This window comes from Macrotis lagotis, chromosome 5 (genome assembly GCF_037893015.1).
Source record: "Macrotis lagotis isolate mMagLag1 chromosome 5, bilby.v1.9.chrom.fasta, whole genome shotgun sequence".
In the NCBI taxonomy this organism is placed as follows: Eukaryota; Metazoa; Chordata; class Mammalia; order Peramelemorphia; family Peramelidae; genus Macrotis; species Macrotis lagotis.
This window is the reverse complement of record NC_133662.1, coordinates 269,207,692-269,229,010: the sequence shown is the minus strand read 5'-3', so window position 1 is coordinate 269,229,010 and position 21,319 is coordinate 269,207,692. Positions and strand designations below refer to the sequence as shown.

The following is a 21,319-nucleotide window of genomic DNA, read 5'->3' as shown; positions in this document are numbered from 1 at the left end:
CCGTTGTGAGCACTTGTCCTGGGGGAGTTCTCCATCAAATAGTTTTTCTGAACAAAGCACGTGATCTCTGAGACTCTGTTTCCTCATCTGTAAAATGAATTTAATAATACCCATGATACACCCTCACAGAAATATTATGAAACTCAAGTAAGGTAATGTCTATAAAGTGTCTTGCCAACTTCAGAGTGCTCTTTAAACTGTCATTTATAAATTAGAAGAGACACTTACGTTTGGGAACATGCCAAACTGACCAAGAACTTGCTATGGGAGGCTTCATGGAATTGACTAGCTCTCAATTTGGTGTTTTTCAAAGTTAAATCACACACACACACACACACACACACACACACACAGACATACACACACAATGTACCCCAAAGAGGAGCTGTCATCTCAATGTCTGGTTCCCCTTGTGAGTTGTGAAGGAAGTGTGTGTGTGTGTGTGGAGGGGTATGTGGTATGTGTGTGAGGTGTATGTTGTGTGTGTGTTATGGTGTGTGTGTGTGTGAGTGTGTGAGTGTAGTGTGTGTATGTTTGTGGTGTGGTATGTGGTGTGTGTGGTGTGTGTGTGGTGTGTGTATGGTGTGTGTGTGGTATGTATGTATATGGTGTGGTGTGTGTATGTGTGTGGTATGTATGTATATGGTGTGGTGTGTGTGTGTGTGTGTGTGTGTGACCCTGAGGTAGTCCATTAACTTCTCAGTGAAGCCAGTATTTTCGTTTTATTTCCATTTTAAAGGCTCCAAGAGCTTTGGTGAGTTTTCCAGGGTACTGTAAAGCGTAAAGATCTGGGGCAGCATTTGAATCCATACCTCCCTCCTCTCTGACACCAGTTTTCCTGCCCTAGCAGATGTGAATTCTATCACAAGACCATCGGCAGCTCCTGCCAGGCTGCAGGGGCTGGGATGGGCATGGAGAGGCTAACAAGGGATATTCCTTTACCCGTTTGCCAAACCATTCCCTGACCCCTGATCTCCCCCACTCTGCCCCCATGGCTCTGGCCTTGCCAAATTGCCTTTGATGTCATTTCTCTTGGACTGAAGCAAACCAAACAGCCCCATTCCCATTGCCCAGCTTGGGAGGGGGGAGTTATATCTTTTTTTTTTAACAAATCTCCCTTTCCCTTGGGAGATTCCCTTGGGAGAACCCCCAGTTCTCCCCCATCTTTCCTCCTAGGCAGTGGTGCCAACTTGTAACTGTGATAGTGGCTTTGTGCTTCTTTGTCTAGTTCTGTTTCTAAATGGAATATTGTAGAGATTATTGCACCACAGGCTGGCATCTTCCCCCTTTCCCTCTTCCCCATTTATGTTATAGCAACTTCAGTGTAAGGGAAGTTCAGTGTTTTTTAGGTTTTTTTGCAAGGCCAATGGGGTTAAGTGGCTTGCCCAAGGCCACACAGCTAGGTAATTATTAAGTGTCTGAGGCTGGATTTGAACTCAGGTCCTCCTGACTCCAGGCTTGGTGCTCTATCCACTGTGCCACCTAGCCACCCCAAAAGTTCATATTTTTAAAAATTAAAATAAATAAAAGGTGAACTGCTTTAACAACAACCACACCTCAAGGTCATTGTCAGGAATCTGATGTGACTAATATTCTCAATGACCTTGAATCTGGGAGGAGAAAAGGACTATGTCCTTAGTTTTGATGCACCCCTTTCCCACCAGTTTTGGGATCCAGCCTCCAGATTTATCTTCATTCCCTTTTAAAAGCTGGAATATACAGTTTATCTTTTACAAGCCTCTGGATTCTGATAGGCAAATTGCTGCCAGTGGCCTGAGATGCATCCTCATTACAAGCCTATTGGTTGGTATTTTCCATTAAAAGTTGTCCTAAAACCAGATGTTTGGGAATTCACAAAGAGGCAGGAAATGCTTGGCTTCCTGGGCCTTTTGGAGACAGGGAGGCTTGTGCATTAGGAGTGCTGGATCCCAGTGTCCTCTAGTAGCACAGCTACTTCTCTTGGCTGAGCAGCAAGGGTTGAGCTGGGAGGGGGGCGTTCTGCAGGGAAGCCATGGTGGAGTTGTGCTGTCTGCCCCAAGGCAGGCGTCGACCTTCTCCCTGGCTCTGCATCAAGGGCCACAGGAGGGGCGGAGGCTGCCAATTGGCTTAGTTGGAGCCCTGCATGTTTTTAATCCTATAATAAGAATGTATAAAAGACATAACCTGAGCAATGTGTGGCTGGAACAGGATGGGGCCCACTGTGTAGCAGGGGCATCAGACCACAGACAACCTAGGAGTGGCCCAGCACCTCGGAAACTCCTGAAGTTTGGAGCTCATTGGAGGACCCTGGGTCCTGAGTGGGTTACAATTTCATCCCTGGAAGGGAATTGGTGGAAAGGAAGATACCGAGGATTTATGTGGTGCCTATTATGTGCCAGACACTGCTGAGCACTTATAAATATCACCTTATTTGATCTTCATAACAACCCTGCTAGGTGGGTGCTAGTGACTGCATTTTGCAATTGAGGAAACTGAGGTAGGCAGAGGTGAAGTGATTTGCCCAGAGCTCACAGCTACTAAGTATTAGAGGTAGAAATTCAGGTCATTCTGACTCTGGGCTCATGACTGCCATATGTCGTTGCTTTCACAGCATCCGGTCTGCTGAGATAGAAATTTTTTTTTTGTACCATCTGGACTAGTAGCCATTCAACTTCTCCTTCAGGAAGGTGAAACCCACTGCTCTCTGAAGTAGCCCGCTCCCTTCTGGGATAGCTCTGATAATTAAGACACATGCATCTGTTTTTTAAATAATATTTTATTTCTATTTCCAACTACATACAATGGTAGTTTTTACCAATCATTTTTTCAAGACTTGGAGTTTTATAATTTTTCTCCCTCCCTCCCTTCCCTCTGGTGTAGAGTTTACATTTTTAAATAGACCGTACATAGACTGTTCTGAGAGAAAAAATCAGATCCAAATGGAAGAAAGAAAACATAAGGTATAACAAAATGACACAATACATAATACATTAGACAACTTTCAAAAATTGAAGGTCATAAACTTTGAGCTTCGGTTAAACCCCACACTTCCTTCTCTGGATATGGGTGCTACTTTCCCATCACAAGTCTTTTAAAATTAGGCATGTGCCTTCCCATTCAGCCCCAATCTGCCTCTTTTCCCTACCCTTCTGCCCCCTCTTGTTCTTCCATCTGACCTGAGGCCACATGACACATGGAAAAATGATGGGCCCAGGTCTGGAAATAGATGGAAGTGGCTTGGATTCAGGCTCTGGCCCCGTCAATGGATTTGGGCACTCCCATGGTGCATGAGGTCCCCTCCTTTATTCAACAGCCTTAGGAGGAGCCCCCACCCCCGGCTTGGTTCAAACTGAGCCTTGATGCCTTTGAGCTTGGTTTCTCTAAGTGGAAAACTGAGCTGACTGTCATTCTTTTCCTCCTCTGGAAGTCTTTGACCCAGAACCCCTGTCTGTCAGACAAGAGACTAGACACAATAGTCATTCTCAAGGGGATACTTTTACAAAAGTAGAGATTCTATTCAGTTCAACACATACATATTCCATGACTCCTCGGGTCAGACACTGGACTAAACCTGGGAGTACAAAAATAACAGTGAACATCAATCCCTCCCCTGGAAGAGAACATCCTGCTGGGGGCTGGGCATGACCTGACTGCAGAACAATGTGACAGGTAGTCAAATTTGTCAAAGGACAGGGATTCAGGGAAAAGAATCCAGGAAAATGACAGAAGCAGAGGACATGTTTGCTAGAGGAAATCAGGGAAGATTACATATAGGTATGACATGGGAACTCAGCCAAGAGAAGGCTTCTGATAGGTGGAATGAGGAGAGAGCATCTTGTAGGCATGAGGCACAGCCCAGGCAAAGGAGGGGCGGTGGGAAGAAGTCATGCTGAATTTGGACCCATCTCTTTGGATAGTTTACATGGAATATATCTGACACAGGATTATGAAAATTAAGGTGGGACAAGTGGGGAAAGTAGGCAGAATTCAAATTGTGAGAGCCTTACATTCTATGCTGCCAAGTTTGTATTTTGCCAGGGAGCAATAGGGAGTCATTAGGGATTATGGAGCAGAGAGTGGCCTGGTCACATTTCTGCCTTAGGAGAATGATATCAACAGTTGTTGAGGAATGGACTAGAGAGTGAGACTAAGGAGGAGGCTTTTATCATTGTCTAGGAGAGATGCACTGAGTTTCTGCAAAGGGTGATAATGGCAGTGGAAGAAGATGCATGGGGAGACATGGGATTCATTGGAAAAGTCAAAATGGACAGGACTTGGAGGAGAGATGAATTACGGGTGTTTCTGAATTCCACACAGTTGCGAGGGGGTGGGCCATGAGGATCCTTGCTCACCTTTCTGCCTCATCAGCTGCCAGAATACTCTGAGGACCTTTTGCTTGTGGTTTGTCATTGGTTCTGATGAGAACAGGTGGGCACAGGAGCAGGAGTAATCCTTTCATTGGCCTAGCTCTGGTTGCTACCATTTCAAGCACCTAATTAAATTGTTAGTTCCTTCTCCTGAGCTAAATTGTAAGCTCTCAGATGCTGCCCCCCCCATGTTGGGAGAGTTTTGGGTGTTTTGTTCTTTACACACCAATACTGGAGATGATGTTCAATGACTATATGATTTCTTTTCAAAGGCAATGTGCATGTGTTTACCTTATACTTAAAACTGAATATTTATCTTGAGATTGTATTATTAGTATGTTATGGATTAAGTATTATAAATAGATATTTCATGTAAAATTATAGAAATATTATATTACAACTACATATAATTATGTATATAATTATGTATGATTGTAATTTATTAATTAAAATTTATTATTTATTTATTATACATATATTTATCTGGGTAAATAGTGTTTCCCAATAAGCTCCTTGAGGAGGGAGACTACTTCATTTTTTATTTTTGTACCAACAGTGTTTGGCTATTAGTGGTGTTTAACAGATTCTTGCCAATTATTTTGTTATTTGGTAACTGGAGTTTGTGGCATAAGGTTGTGGAGGCAGGAGAAACATGGGTAGAACTCAGTACTAGTATGGCCTTCCCTACTCCCCTATACTCCCTGTGACAGGCAGATTGGAGTTACAGAGTCCTCTTCTCTATGATCACACACACACACACACACACACACACACACACACACACAGACATCTCTAAAAAAGACAGAAGGAGCAAGTAACCAACTGTGACTTATAGGATCATGACTGTGATGTGACCGTGGCAGCACCAGATTTTTGGGCATTTCCTCTTCTGTGCCTGGGCAAGCATGGGCAGCCAGTCACCCAAGCCTTGGAAATGGTGGCCCAGAGCACATACAGGTTGGATAGCTAAAAAAATGATGAGCCAAGAGCTGCTTATCTTTCTCCAATGACTGAGCTGCTCCCCCGACCCTGCTAGAAACAGGACCTTCTGTGAGTTGCCAGGACACAACCTACAGAAATATGTGGAACTCTTGTGGAGACCTGTGATTATTCCCTCATAATTCTCCTGTTAATGTTTCCCATTACCCTTCCTCTGAATCTCATTTAAAAACCACGCTCATCAAAGATTTATCAAGTACTCTGGGCTACCTCTGTTGAGAATTTAACCTAAAATAATGCTAGCGCAGCTCTCTGCAGATCAAGGATTAGTTCATTCCCTGGAATTATAATTGATTCCCTAAGAATAATCAGGAAGTGAATAATGTATCTTATCATTGACTTATTCTCACTCAGAGGCAGTTTTGAATGTCTGACCAATTTCATATCCAATCCCAGGAAATGGCAATGAGAGATTTTATCTCCAGTATCTCACAAGATGGATCCATGATCTTAGAGATTTGCTTACAAAGGCAATGCTTATTTCATTTTTAAAAATAAATTGTATTTATTTAAGGCAATGGTTTTAAGTGACTTGCCCATGATCACACAATAAGCAATTATTAGGTGTCTGAGTTCAAATTTGAACTTAGGTCTTCCTGTCTTCAGGTCCCTTTTGACTCTAATTTGATGAACTCCCTGAACCTCCTCTTCTCCAGGCTAAACATCCCTAGTTTATTCAACTGATCATCATGGGAAATAATTTACAGGATTTTGGTGACTCTTCTTTGGATGCTACAAATGTATGCTTGTCCTCTTAAAATGTAACTCCAAGAAGAACTGAACATAGTGGCAGATGAGACTGGACCAGGACAGAGGACAGACCAAAATGCCAGGGCACAATGGCCCTTAATATACCTGAAGGGCACATCAATGATTTTAGCTGCTCCAGAATGCTGCAGACAGATGGGGATTGGAGTCCACTAGACACCCAGATCTTTTACAGATGAACTTGTATATCCCTTTACCAGATCTACTGCTATATCTGTGGCCTAAAAAATCAAGGAAAGAGGATCAGGATCTATATTTATAAAATTATTATAGCAGCTCTTTATGATGTCAAAAACGTGGAAACAAGGCATGCCAATCAATTGGAAATGGCTAAATATGTGAACATAGTGGAATACTCTTGGGGCATAAGAAATGATGGAGATGGCTTCAGGAAAATAAAAACTTGGGAAAATAAATATGAACTGATTCAAATTGGAGTGAGAAGAACTAGGGAAACAATATACACTAACAATAATGTTGTAAGGATAATCTACTTTGTTTATGACACCAATATGGTGCTGCTACCTAAATCAGGAAGATCAAAACAGATAAAGAAAATTATAATCTCCCTAATGAGCATTGATGCAAAAATCTTAAATACAATTTTAGTAAAGAGATTACAGCAAGTTTTACCTTAGAAAATGCACCATGATTTATACCAGGTAGGCAGGAATGATTCAATAGCAGGAAAACAATCAATATAATTGAACATTTCAATAACAAAATCAACAGAAGTCATATGATTATCTCAACAGATGCTGAAAAAGCCTTTGATAAAATAAAGCATCCATTTCTATTAAAAATATGAGAGAATATAGGAATAAATTAAAGTTTTCCTTAAAATAATAAGCAGTATTATCTAAAATCATTAGCAAATATTATATGTAATGGGGATAAACTAGGAGCAATTCCAATAAGATCAGGGGTGAAACAAAATGCCCTGTATCACCATTACTATTCAATATAGTATTAGAAAAGTTAGTTTTAGCATTAAAAGAAGAAAAAGAAATTGAAGGAATTAGAATTGAGAATGAGGAAGCAAAACTTTCACTCTTTGCAGATGATATGATGATATACTTAGAGAACCTGAGAAAATCATCTAAAAAGCTAGTTGAAATAATTAACAAATTAGGTAAAGTAGCAGGATATAAAATAAATCCACATAAATCATTGAAATTTCTATATATGAAGAACAAAACCAAGAACAAGAGAAATTCCATTTAAAGTAACTGCTGACCACATAAAATACTTGGGAATCTTCCTCCCAAGAGAAACCCAGAAACATAATTTCAAAACACTTTTCATATGAAATAAATTCATATCTAAATAACTGGGAAAATGTCAATTGCTCATGGTTAGGTTGAGTTAATTTAAGAAAAATGACAATTTTATTCAAATTAAATTACTTATTCACTGGCATACCAAACTACCAAAACCTATTTTACTGAGCTAGAAAAATAGTAACAAATTTCATCTAGAGCAACAAAAGGTCAAGAATATCAAGGGAAATCATGAAAAAATGTAAAGGAAGGTGGCCTAGCTCTATTAGATCTAAAATTATACTATAAAGTAGCAGTCATCAAAATTTGCCTGACACAGCTTAAGAAACAGAGTAATGGACCAGTGAATTAGAATAGGTACAAAAGAAACAGGACTAAATAACTATAGTAATCTATTGTTTGACAAACCCAGGAACATTAGCTTCTGGGATAAGAACTATTCCAAAAAATTGTTAGGAAACCTGGAAAATAGTATGAAAATACTAGGCAAAGACTTAAATCTTATACCCTTTACCAAAATAAGGCCAAATTGTGAACCAAATTTAGACATAAGGAGTGATACCATAGACCAATTAACAGATCAAGAAATACTCTGTCAGATCTTGCAAAGGGGAGAAATTTATGACTAAACAAGAAATACAGTATATTATAAATTACAAAGCGGATGACTTTGACTATTTTAAATTAAAACATTTTTGCATTAATAAAACCAATTCTGTACTCCCAAAGGGCAATAAAGATGTGCATGCACTTTGATCTGGCAATACCACCACTGGGTTTATACCCTGAAGAGATGATGAAAAAGGGTAAAAACATCACTTGAACAAAAATATTCATAGCAGCTCTATTTGTGGTGACAAAGAATTGGGAATTAAGTAAATATCCTTCAACTGGAGAATGGCTTAGCAAACTGTGGTATATGTATGTCGTGGAACACTATTGTTCTATTAGAAACCAGGAGAGATGGAAATTCAGGAAAGCCTGGAGGGATTTGCATGAACTGATGCTGAGTGAGATGAACAGAACCAGAAGAACACTGTACACTCTAACAGCTACATGGGGGAGATGATCAACCTTGATGCACTCGCTCATTCCATCAGTGCAACAATCAGGGACAATTTTGTGCTATCTGCGATGGGGAATACCATCTGTATCCAGAGAAAGAACCATGGAGTTTGAATAAAGACCAAAGACTATTACCTGTAATTTAGAAAAAACCCCATTATCTTATTATGTAATTTTGCTATCTCTTATATTTTATTTTTCTTCCTTAAGGATGTGATTTCTTTCTCATCACATTCAGTTTAGATCACTGTATATCATGGAATGTGCCTTCTGTGGGGCGAGGGAAGCAAGATTAGGGGGAAAATTGTTAAACTCAAAATAAATAAAATCTTTCTAAAAAAAATAAAAACAATTCTGCCAAGATTAGAAGGAAAACAGAAAGCTGGGAAGTAATTTTCACAGCTAGGGATTCTGATAAAGGTCTCATTTCTAAAAATATATAGGAAATCCAAATCAAAAGTATAAGGTTACAAGTCATTCCCCAGTTGATAAATGGTCAAATGATATAAACAGGCAGTTTTCAAATGAAAAAATTAAAGCTCTCTCTCTCTCTCTCTCTCTCTCTCTCTCTCTCTCTCTCTATATATATATATATATATATATATACATATATATATGTATATATATTATATATTATATATATACATATATATATGTATATATATATTATATATTATATATATATGAAAAAGTTCTCCAAATCATTACTGATTAGAGAAATGCAAATTAAAACTACTATGAGGCACCCCTTCATGTTTATAAGATTGGCTAAAATGACAAAAATGGAAAACAATCAACGTTGGAGAGGTTGTGGGAGGATTGGGAAATTAATGCATTGTTGGTGTAGTTGTGAACTAATTCCACCATTCTGGAGAACAGTATGGAACTATGCCCAAAGAACAATAAAATTGATCAATCCTTTGACTCAACAATACTAATAATGGACCTATATCCAGAAGACTTTATAAAAAATGGGAGTATTATATGTTCAACAATATTTATAGCAACTTTTTTTGTAGTGACAAAGAATTGGAAATTGAGGGAGTATCCATCAATTGGGGAATGAATTGAACAAGTTGTGGCATTATTATTATTATTATTATTGTTATTATTATTATTGCCTACTATTATAGACTACTATTATTCTATAAGAAACCATGAATGATAGATCTCTAGAGAAGCAAAGGAAGAATTACAGGAAATGATTCTGAGCTAAGGGAGCAGAACCAAGAGAACATTGTCCACATTCACAATGACATTGTGAGTTGACCAGCATTGATGGGTTCAGTTCTTCTCAGTATTTCAGAGACCTAGGACAACCTTGGGAGACCTATTATGCACAATGCTATCCATATCCAGATGAAGAAAAAACAAAGCAAAATCATCCAAAAAACCCCAAGAATCTGAATTTTTTCATTTTTTAAAAATTTATCTTATGTTTTCTCCTTCCTATCCCATGGTTTTCTCTCTTTTCCCTTAGCCCTATTTCCTCATAAAAAAATGACTAATATAAAATCATGTTAAACACTAAACTACACGAACAATGTTCACTAGACTGTACTGTTTGCTGTTGAGGGGAGCGAAGTGGGAAGGGAGGATGGAAGGAAAGTATGTAACTTATAAGCATGCATGTGGATGAATGTTGAAAAACTTTCATAATATGTAATTGGAAAAATAAAATGTATCAAATAGAAAAGATTTTAGAAACATGCAATAGAGACTAAGAAGTTTAGTTACTTAAATAGATTTCAGATTAATAGACATTAATAAAAATATAATTTCAAAGACAAAAAGATAAGCAATTTTGAAAGTGATTCAGAATGACTATCATGCAGTAAGTGCTTAATAAATATTTGTCAAATTGAATTGGAATACATTGTCATAATCCACCATTATCTGATTTGATCTAAGCAAAGATCAGATTCAACCACCCAAGGTGTGTGAGATTCCTAAACTTGGTTGGTAGGGCTATAGCAGACCCTGGAATAAGACTATTTCACAGGATTGATTTTTGGATATTAATGCTGAAATATCAATGACAATGACTGTGATTAATGATATTCTCTCTCTCTCTCTCTCTCTCTCTCTCTCCCCGTCTCTCTGTCTCTCTGTCTCTGTCTCTGTCTCTCTCTCTCTCTCTCTCTCTCTCTCTCTCTCTCTCTCTCTCTCTCCTTTTCCTCTTCTCTCCCTTTCCTCTCCTTTTCTTCCTCTCCCTTTTTTCTTCTCTCCTCTCCATCTGCTCTTTCTTCTCCCTTCCCTTTGCCACTCCTTTCCTTCTCCTCTTCACACTTCCCTCTCTGACTTTCCCCTGCCCTCCCTCTCTCTCTGTCTATCTCTCTCTCTCTCTCTCTCTCTCTCTCTCTCTCTCTCTCTCTCTCTCTGTCATTCACTCTCTCTGACTCTCTTTTTTCTCTCTCTCTTTCTCTTTCCCAGGCTCTCCATGGTTTTGTCATCACAGTTACTGCAGATGGATATATCTTCTATGTCTCACCTACAGTTCAGGACTACCTGGGTTTTCATCAGGTCAGTGGTGGCTGCTTTGGGAGTTTTTTCCCCTTATTTAAAATGTAATGTAAGAAACTCACAGGATCACATATTTAGGAAGGGACTATAAGGATTATCAAGTCATTCTCTTTTACATATGGGGAAACTGAGGTACAAGAAAATGATATTCCCTCTCAGGGCTACAGAGGTTGTTAAATAGGATTGGGAAGGACCTGATAAATAATTTCTTATAATATCTCATTAAATTTGTAAATGATTTACATCCATGAAGCACTTTGAAAATTATTATTTTCATTATTATTATTATTTATAGATAGGGAAATAGAAAATGAAATTCCTCTCATGAACCAGCTCCCCTGAGGTTCCTTCAGCTTCCAAACTCTGTGATTCTCAGAGAGAAGCTTAAGGTATCAGGAATGGCCTCATGTAGAACTGTATCATGAAAGGAACCAAGCCTTTGCCCACCCCACTGCCGTCTTCTATCCTTCCATCCTTCTATCCTACCCTTTCAAATATCCCAAGTTTCTTAACTGCTGTCTTTGACCATCTGTCCTCACCTAACATAATGTAGGCTATCCTCTAGACAATACTATTGAGGACCATCTTATCAAAGAAGCAAAAAGATTTGGAGGGACAGTCACAGGTTTGAGTTGGAAGGGACCCAGAAGGTCACCCATTCCACTTCCCTCCTTTTACAGAAAGAGAAATTGAGATCCATAGTGAGGTCTTTATAAGATCATAGATTTTGAATTGATTAGAAATCATCTCTGCCAACCTTCTCCTTTTTCAGATGAAAGAAGTGACTCAGTCAGGGACTCACAGCTAGTGAGAGATAAAGCTAAGATTTGAATCCAAATCCTCTGACCCAAAACAAGATGTCTTTTCACTCCTTGGGGGAATTCAATTAATCAAACATATGCTGAAGAACTCTGTCTCTCTCTTCCCTTTCCTCATCTAAATTTCTCTTTCTCTGTCTCTTTTTCTTTCCCTACCTCTTCAAAGCAGAGCAGTCTTTACTTTTTGAAACTTTTATCTTTAAAAGTGAGGTGGACCCAGTAAAGGGTAATTCTCTTTTAGATCTGAAACTCTTAAGGCTAGCTAGATGCTGGGTTGGAAATATTGGGTAACATGGAGGGAAGCGACCACTTTATAGTAAAAATCTTGAGAGTAAAAGTAGTTTCTCCTTTTCTCAAAAGATCTTTATTTGATGCACCCTTAATAGCTTTCATCCTTTATCTCATGTCCTTTATCTGATGAAATTCCTTGAAAAGATAGTCTCCTATCAGAGACAGCCCTCTCCCTAGTTTCCTAATTGCTTCAGAGTGACTTCTCACCTCCTCATTCAGCTAAAACTATTCCTTCAAAGGTCCTAGTGATGACTTCATGACCAAATGCAGTGGGCTTTTCTTCAGTCTTCTTGACCTTTAACGTTGTTGATCACCCTCTTCTTGATGCTCCTTGTCTTTCCGGGCTTTCCTAACACTGGAGTCTCCTGCTTCTCTCCTGCCTCTGATCGTATCTACTCTGTCCTCTTTGCTTAATCTTCATCTCTGACACTGGCCTTCTTTTCTTCTTCAATACTGGTTTTCTTGGTGCTTTCATCAACCATAATGGTTCAATCATTTTATGTATGCAAAAGACCATCAGGTCTATTTATCCAGATCGAATCTCTCTCCTGACTTCCAAGCTGAAGTCAACATGCCCAAAGTTTATTTCATTATCTCTTCAAAAGAGTGTTGACTTTTTAGATGCTTTCATTGGAATGGGAAAGACAACACATATGGAAGGTTTCAATTGCATGTGAGATGGAAAAATATCATAGTTCTTAGGGAGTAGGAACAAAGCAGATAGTAAAAGATCTCTTTTTTTTTTTTTTTAATGTTTTTTTTTGCAAGGTAGATGGGGTTAAGTAGCTTGCCCAAGGCCACACAGCTAGGTAATTTTTAAGTGCCTGAGACTGGATTTGAACCCAGGTACTCCTGACTCCAAGGCTGGTGCTTTATCTACTATGCCACCTAGCCACCCCTTAAAAGATCTCCTTTTAATGTCATTACCACTGATAAAATCATATCAACTTTTGATTCTGAAGTATTTGGCATCTCCAAGAAATTTGATGATGAGCACTTCCCTTTCTGGGTCTTCAGTAGCTGTGACTATAATACCTGCAGGAGCAGTTGCCTGGTTGAATTTCTACAGGGCCTTGGGACTTGGAGTTGGATGACCTGGGTTCAAATTCTGATTCTGCTACTTAACTTATGTAACCACATACAAGTCACTTCACCTCTATTGGTCTCACTTTCTTCATCAGTAAAATGTGGGAGTTGAATGAGATACCTGTTCCTCTCCACAGCTAGTGGATATGGGATTCCTTTGATGTTTCTTGTCCATTTCATTCTTATGATGCAGACTAAGCATAAAGTTTCCTGTCTTGATCCATCTGTTTGAATTCCAGGGTTTTGCCTACTTTTTCCTGTATGATATTTGATAGCCATACACCACTAACCACTCCATATTGAGAAATGATACCAATCTTTACATTACTTCTTTGCTTTCAACTCCTGCCAAGAACCTATTGAGTGCTATAATTGAATTTTCCTTCTAATGCTGATTTCTGTTGTTATCTAGTGATGTCCTGATCCCTTTCTAGAGTATGAAACTTCCTCTGCCAGACAGCTTTCACATAACTGCATTTCAGAATCTTCCTTGTCATTGTGACTAGAAATAGACAACAGCTCACTATTCTTCATTAAGAAACACATTACAAATCATTATATTGCAAATAGGAGCCGCCAAATATCTCCACAAATTATAAAAGAAATCACATGTTTTTTGTACCCAGGGCATCATCACTTATAAAATGATCATTCATGACTATATGGATGGAATATTGAACAATACATTTTAAGGATGGTTTTAAGAGAAGCTGTCCATACCAAATTGTCTTAATCTCTGAATTCTGTGGAATGAGATGCTCTAAATATGTGATGGTCTATTAGATTAGATAAACAGCATGTGGGAAAGTATCAACCTGCTTTCTACTGTAGCCATCCTGAAGATAGTTTCAGGGAATCTATGGGAGAGCCACCTAATTGACAATAATATCATTCATTTACAAAAATCAATCACCTCATTCATCTGTACCAACCACTAAACATGAAAAATTTGGGTTGCGATATAATTTGCCTCAGGACTATTTCCCTATGAATTTTGTCAAACAAGTATATGATGAAAAAAACCATGTATATGATGAAATAGAGATGATGATGGTGGTGGTAATATTAGGCCTTTGCATTTAACTGGCATAATAAAATAAATGACAAGGGATCTAGAAGGTGTTCAAATGTAAACTTTAACAATGATGATAAAACAGATTTATCGTCCATCTCAAGATATGTAGATTTGTATTTCCTTATCAAAAAGGAGGGAGACTGGAAAGCAAGATAAATCATTTGGAAATTTTTGCAGCAAACAGATCTGACTTCACAAAGGAATTTAGTAACATCATTTTGACATCCTATTTTTGTACCGTTGTATTTTTCAAGTATAACTGAAGGTAGCTCAAGTTCTAATAGAGCCTATGGAATGTCCCTTTATGAGTGATGTCCGAGTGAACTCGGCAAAACTATATTAACACACAAGCATAGAACAAAGGACTTTATCTGAAGATTTATTTATAGAAGTGGAACAGTTTAATATAGAAATTAAGAATCTATTCATTTCCATCAAAAATGGCAGAAAGCAATTCCTGACTGATTGATCAATGCAGATATGTTATAGTGACATGTTAGAAAACTCTGAAATACAGAAGTATTGAGCTTTTAACTGGAAAGACTTATTAAGTATTTAGAATTACATTTCATAAGTGGCAAGTTTGTTTTTATTAACCAGTGAGCGGTAATGTCCTATGCAATGCAAACTTCCATGGTTCTTGGGAATTCACTCAATAAACAAATATAAAGTAGAAAGGTAGCATCATTGCAGGCAGAACCGTTACTTATTACTGCCCAACAACCATCCCTAAAACATCAGGGCAATGTTTTAATAAATGTTGCCATCTCAGATATTAAAAATTTCTGAAGTGTTTGGGAGGAGAAATCTAAATTTTGTGGGCACAGGAATGAGACAGATAAATGCCATACTCATTGTCCTGTGTGTTCCTGGAGTTATCTTGAAGATATTTTTCCATGAGGTTTTTTTGAGAATGAGGTTACATTCTAATATTCTTATTCTATTATTAAAAAGCAGCCATTTTGTCCACTTAGAAGTAGTCCAAGGGACATTAAATAATAAAGACAATTAAGCAGGATAGTGACTTTATTTTTACCATTTCTGTCTGAACTCTATTTAAAAAAAAGATGAGAACGGGGTGGCTAGGTTGCACAGTGGATAGAGCACCAGCCCTGGAGTCAGGAGAACCTGAGTTCAAATTCAGCCTCAGACACTTAATAATGACCTAGCTGTGTGGTGTTGAGCAAGTCACTTAATCCCATTGCCCTGCAAAAACCTAAAAAAAAGAGATGAGAACAAAATAACAATGAAAATCATAGCCATAATAGAAGTATTCCTACTTCTGTGTTTAAATATATGTCTAGAGGAAGGTGTACAAAATGACTTTCAGACATGGCATCAATTGAATTTGGTAACAGAGCTTTTCCAGTTTAGCTCGACAAGGAAGAAATAAATATTTATTATTTGCCACAACTGGTGTTAGGTGCTGGGGATGAAATGATAAAAGTCAAGCTGTTCCCTGCCCTTGAGAAACTTATAGTGTACTGGGGGTTACAACAAGTGCACAAAGCTTAAACCAAGTAATTTAGGAGAACCACTAATAAATAGCGGAGTCTGGAGGGAGGTGCTTAAAGTGAACATGGAAGCCAACTAGAGCTTCTAAGAGTCAGAGATGAAGGTGATGAGAAGGGAAATCATCCCAGGCAAGGTGAATAGCAAAAAAAATGATCTGAGCCAAGAGTGGAATGTCTTGTTGGTGGAATAATCAAGAGATCAGTGTTGCTGGATCAAAGTTATGTGATATGCTTATCAAGTAAGTAAGGTGTAGGAGGGTGTTGGAAGACTAGAAAACTAGAAAAGGGTTAAGTTAGGAAGATCTTTAAATACCAGAGGGTTTTTTTATTTTATCCTGAAAGCCATAGAGAATCATTAGAATTTATTAAGTAGGTTGAGTGACATGATTCAACCTGAACTTTAGAAAAAAGTCTTTTTCATGGATTCTTGAATGGAGGATACATGGGATTGGGGAGAGATTTGAGGAAGGCCAGCTTCCCAACAGGTTATTGCAATTGTCCGGGTGTGGAACATGCACTAGAATGGTGGAAATGTCAGAGGTGAGAAGGACATGTATTCAAGATATGCTGCAAAGGTGAAATCAACAGGTCTTAGAAACAGATTGAATATTGGGGTGAGAAATAGAGATGAGATGAGGATAACCCCTAGATTGTGAACCTGAGGAACAGGAGGATGATATTGTCTTTTACAATAATTGGAACATGATGTTGTTAGGGAGAAAGATAATGAATTCAGTTTTAGACAAATTTAGGTTAAGCTGTTTACTAGAAATACAGTCTGAGATATCTGAATATAGTTGGAGATGCAAGATTGGATGTCAATAGAGAGGTTAGGGCAAGATATCCATATCTGAGAATCAGCAGCAACAGGGGATTTAAATCTGTGAGGATTAATTAGATAACGATGTCAAGTACTATGGAGGAAGAAGAGAAGAAGACCTAGGACAGAAGCTAGACTTAGAGGGCGTGGACTGCATGAGGATCTAGCAGAGTAGAATGAATGATCAGATAGTTTGCAGGAGACCAAAAGAGAATGGGGGATATTTCAATATAGGTGGGAAAAAAGGAGGAGATGTAGACTAGACTTATGGCTGTATTTAATGGAGAAAAGAGAATGTCAGAGTGATGGCATTTAATGTTAATAATGGACATTTCATATATTGTTATTTGCATTGTATTGTATCAGTAGTTTTCTAACTTGTCATATTCTTCCAGATCTATAATCCTTAAGTCTATATCCTGTCTCTAAGATCATTGTTTTGCTTCTATCCAAATCTTGTTTTCTTTGAATATTGTTGGGTTCTTTTTTTCTTTTTTCAGATGATCCTTTCCTTCTGAGAATTTGAATCTGCTTGTTTTGTTGAAAAGAGTTTTCACTCTGGATTGAATTTTTCTATTCTACTTATCATTTTTTGCTGTGAAGGACATACTTTCACAATTTTTATTTCTTCCTTAAACCATTGGAGAATATTCTGCTATGATTATATAGTCCCTTGGAATTCTACAAGTTCCTTTACTTTGTCATGTGTCATATATATGTATTTATATATACATAAATATAGATATTTCTATATCTATAAATCTATCTATATATTTTCCTTTGTCTCATATTATCTCTTCATAGATACCTGAGAAAGCCATATTCCCTTTTGTTATTGAGATCTTTCCTCTTTGTTTATCCTACAAACTCATTATGTGAGTTCTCTTCTCATTGACAACTTCGGTTATTTCAGAGTTTTTAATCTATTTATTCTCCTATTTTTTCAGTTTTTGACTCTTTCCCCTTTATTGATTGATGATTTCCCTGAAGGCTGGACTTTAATGTTGTCTTAGCTTCCTCTCAGAATGGGGAATTCACTTGTCTCTGGGCTCGATCTCTGCCTCAAGACTTCTGGGAAATAAAACTGGTCACATATGCATACATACAGCCTTCAAGTCTAATGGATTCTCACATATATGCTGACTCTTTTCAGAGTTCTTTCTATTCCTCAGGCCTCTAGTTGAACATTGTTACAGCATAGGAGGCTATATAAAACTGCCCCAAGCAGAGTAAGTTTCTGACTTTTGACTTCCCAGTGTTTGGGGTATGTGTGTGTGTGTGTGTATGTGTGTGTGTGTTTGTGGTGGAGCAGAATTGAATCATACTATATGCAATGAATTGGCTTGTGCAGGAAGCCCTAACAGAACGTGGTAGTTGGAAGATGAGAGGCACTGGCACTGAATGAATGCATTGATGATATTTGTCCTTCATTCTTGAAGAAGACCATGACATCAGGGAGGTGATGTCATGACAAGCACATGTTGAATGGGGGCGAGGTGCTGTGCTAAGTCACCAGCCTCTCTTTCTCCTCGAGGCTCATGTAAATCCAATGGCCAGATATGAATCAGGATGACTGAAGATGGCCCTGGATGCTAGGCAGTCAGGGGTAAGTGGCTTGCCCAAAGTCCCCTAGTTGGTAAGAATCAAATGTCTGAGACCACTCAAACTCTTGTCCTCCTGACTACAAGGCTAGCGCTCTAGCTCTTGTGCCACTTAGCCACCCCTAGTGAGTGTATTAAAGATTAGAGACTTGGCTTATGTATGAATTCATCGGGTTATTACCTCTGATGTTTCTTTATATCTCACATCTTGGAGACCACTGAAGTTGAGTTTTCTCTTGTACATAATTCTTATTTTGGAGGGGTCTGAGGAGTCATGAGAATAGGAGAAAGTGTGTAATCCTTCATAGCTAACATGACCTAAATTCTGACATTTTTATAATCCTTTAACATTTGCAAATCACTTCACTTACATTATCTTGTTTGAGCTCACATAAGTCCTCCAGAGTAGGTAAAACAAGCATTATTCTTTCTATTCTCTTCAGGAAAATTGAGAATTAGAGAGGTGACAGACATGCTTTGCCCATTATCATATAAGAGTCAGAGATGGGTTTCAAGCAAGAGATAGCCAGGTGGCACCAGAGAGTGCTGAACCTGTAGTCAAGAAAATCTGAATCAAATCCACTTTCAAACACCTCCTAGTTGTGTGACCTTGGGTGAGTCACTTCACGATCTACCTTCCAGGGTTATAGGGAGATTCAAATAACATAATAAGTACAGAGTCAGGTACTTCCTAAGTGCTATCCTCCTCTTCCTCGTAATCTGACTGCCTGACCCAGGACACTTAGATTTCCTATTCTCTATCTCTGTCTCTGTTTCTCTATCTCCATTTCTCTGTCTCTGTCTCTCTCTCTGTCTCTCTCTGTCTCTGTCTGTGTCTCTGTCTTTTTCTTCCCTTTCCATTTCTTCCCCAACTATTAGTTATGGGGACAACTGGTGACAACTTTTGACTCTATAGGGAACTATATATTGTGAGTCACCAAAGCTGTCAAATTGCTTGTTATTACATTGAATCCTGGGCAGGTGGACTACTGTGCACTATCCTTTTCTTTTCTTGCAATCTTTATGACTCATTTACAGCCAAAGAGGTCAAAGGAGGTGAATCATATAGGTCTACATGAGAATACCAATGAAGGGTTCCTGAGTTCTTTGACATTGCTGTATAAATATCAGTTAGGGAAGAATAAATCTTACACCTGTTTCAGGGGACAGCATTTTCTTGTGTTCCTGGAGAAGAGAAAATGTAACCTGTCCATCTGGGAACTACTGAGACAGCAAAGTTTATGATCAGAGGTGGTCACTTTATTAAATGGTTTTCCTTAATGACTTTTGCCACTAGTAAATTTTCATTGAAAATATTTTTTGAGGAAAGGGAGGGTTGAAATAATTTTTGAATGAAGAAAAAATACATTAGTAAAATATTTTAAAGTAAGTCTATTTTAAAAAACCTCCTTTGCAGTCCTCTTGGGAGAATTTTTCCTTAGTTGTCCCTTGGGTTGGTTGGCTTCAGGGGGCACAAAAAGCCCCTCTAAGAGGTCAGTACTTTTGTCTTGATTCTTGCAGTCAGACATCATTTACCAGAGCGTGTTTGAGCTGATCCACACCGATGACAGGGCCATGTTCCGGTGCCAGCTGCACTGGTCCCTGAACCCCCCATCCTTCAGGGAAACGAAACAGGATTCCAACTGTGAGTATTTGACCTGTTTGCTTATCTAGATGTTATTTCATAAATGTGATGAAACATGAAACATTCCTGCTTTCTTAGGTAGAAATAGAAATCAGCCTATCAGATTAGTTTGGAACACACAGCTCACCAGTCAAGGAATATTTAATTTCTTCCCAATGTAAGCTGAAGTATCTGAATGTGTGAACCCTAAACCCTAACCATTTCTGGCTTGATGGCAACTTGGAAGGAGATCCTGGAGTACCCAGGGATTGATTCCTGGTCCTCATTCTCATACAATTTTTTTTCTTTTCATTAATGACTTGGTTAAAGGCATAGACAGAATACAGTTCCTACTTACAGGTGACATGAAGTGAGAAAGTATAGTTAATGCATTAGAGTAGAGAATTTGTAGCCATAAGTGGTAGGCTAGAATACTATAAATAGAAAAATTAAAGTGAATGATGATGATGATGATATATATATATATATATATATATATATATATATATATATATGTGTGTGTGTGTGTGTGTATGTATGTATATAAAGTCTTCCACCTGGTTCTAAACATCAGTATCATAAGGCCAAATAGCATTCGTGTCTGAAAAAAGATCTCTAATGAATTATATGTTCAATAGGAATCAACTGTTTGTTAGGACATCTCCCAAAGCTAGTCCTAAGAGTTTTTGGTGGTGTTAAAAATAGTAATAGTTGCCAATTTATAAAGTATTTTAAGGTTTGCAAAAGAAAGGAAGGAGATAATCATTTCCTTTGATTTTATCTTCATTCCATCTGGAGTATTGTTTCATTCCGGTTGCCTCATTAGAGGAAGGACATGGATAAGGTGAAGAATATCCAGAGAAGGGTGACCAGGATGAATGAAGGTCTTTAAACTCCTGCTGGCTAAGGGTTGATGGAAGACCTGGGTAGATCTTGGAGGCCCCATTTGACTCTGGGATTCCCTATGTATGAAACCATGATTTCTTTAATGTGTATACTTCCTTCATTGATGCTTTCCCTAATCCTATTCAGATCTTCTTCATATCCTTATATAAGCCTTATGCATTGTACCCTTCTGTGCTCCAAGAACACATATATGCATTTCAGTCCCTCTACTGTCTCTCTTATTCTCTCAATTTGACTGGATCACCTCTTTTCCCTAGATCTTTGTCCTCCAAAATTCCTTGTATGTTACTTCTCACAAATATCATTCTGGCTTCCAGGTTCTGGACTGATTAGCTCTATTTATGGTTCTTTCTATTGCTATTTGACTTGCCTGTAATTTTGATTCTCTTGATATCAGAGCATTTCCTTATTTTCAGAACTGGAAAGAAGGAAGAGAGTAAAGAAGAGAGGGAGGAGAAAAAGCAATTATTAAGCATCTATTCCATACCAGGCAGTGTACAAATCCTTTGCAAATTTTTCTTATTTGATTCTCACAACACCCACTGAGAAAACCCAGTGATGTCCTCATTTTCTAGTTGAGAAAAACAGAGGCAGACAAAGGTT

The 21,319-nt window shown here is 38.2% G+C and overlaps 1 protein-coding gene across 1 annotated transcript in view; it reads left to right on the top strand.

Moving 5' to 3' along the window:
* The window catches only part of LOC141489125 (aryl hydrocarbon receptor-like), a 91,508-nt gene that overhangs the window by 47,338 nt on the left and 22,851 nt on the right, over window positions 1-21,319 (top strand). Inside the window, exons 4-5 of the mRNA XM_074189827.1 lie at window positions 10,892-10,981; window positions 19,708-19,831. Of these exons, the coding sequence (XP_074045928.1) occupies window positions 10,892-10,981; window positions 19,708-19,831 (214 nt within the window). The remainder of the gene's footprint in view (window positions 1-10,891; window positions 10,982-19,707; window positions 19,832-21,319) is intronic.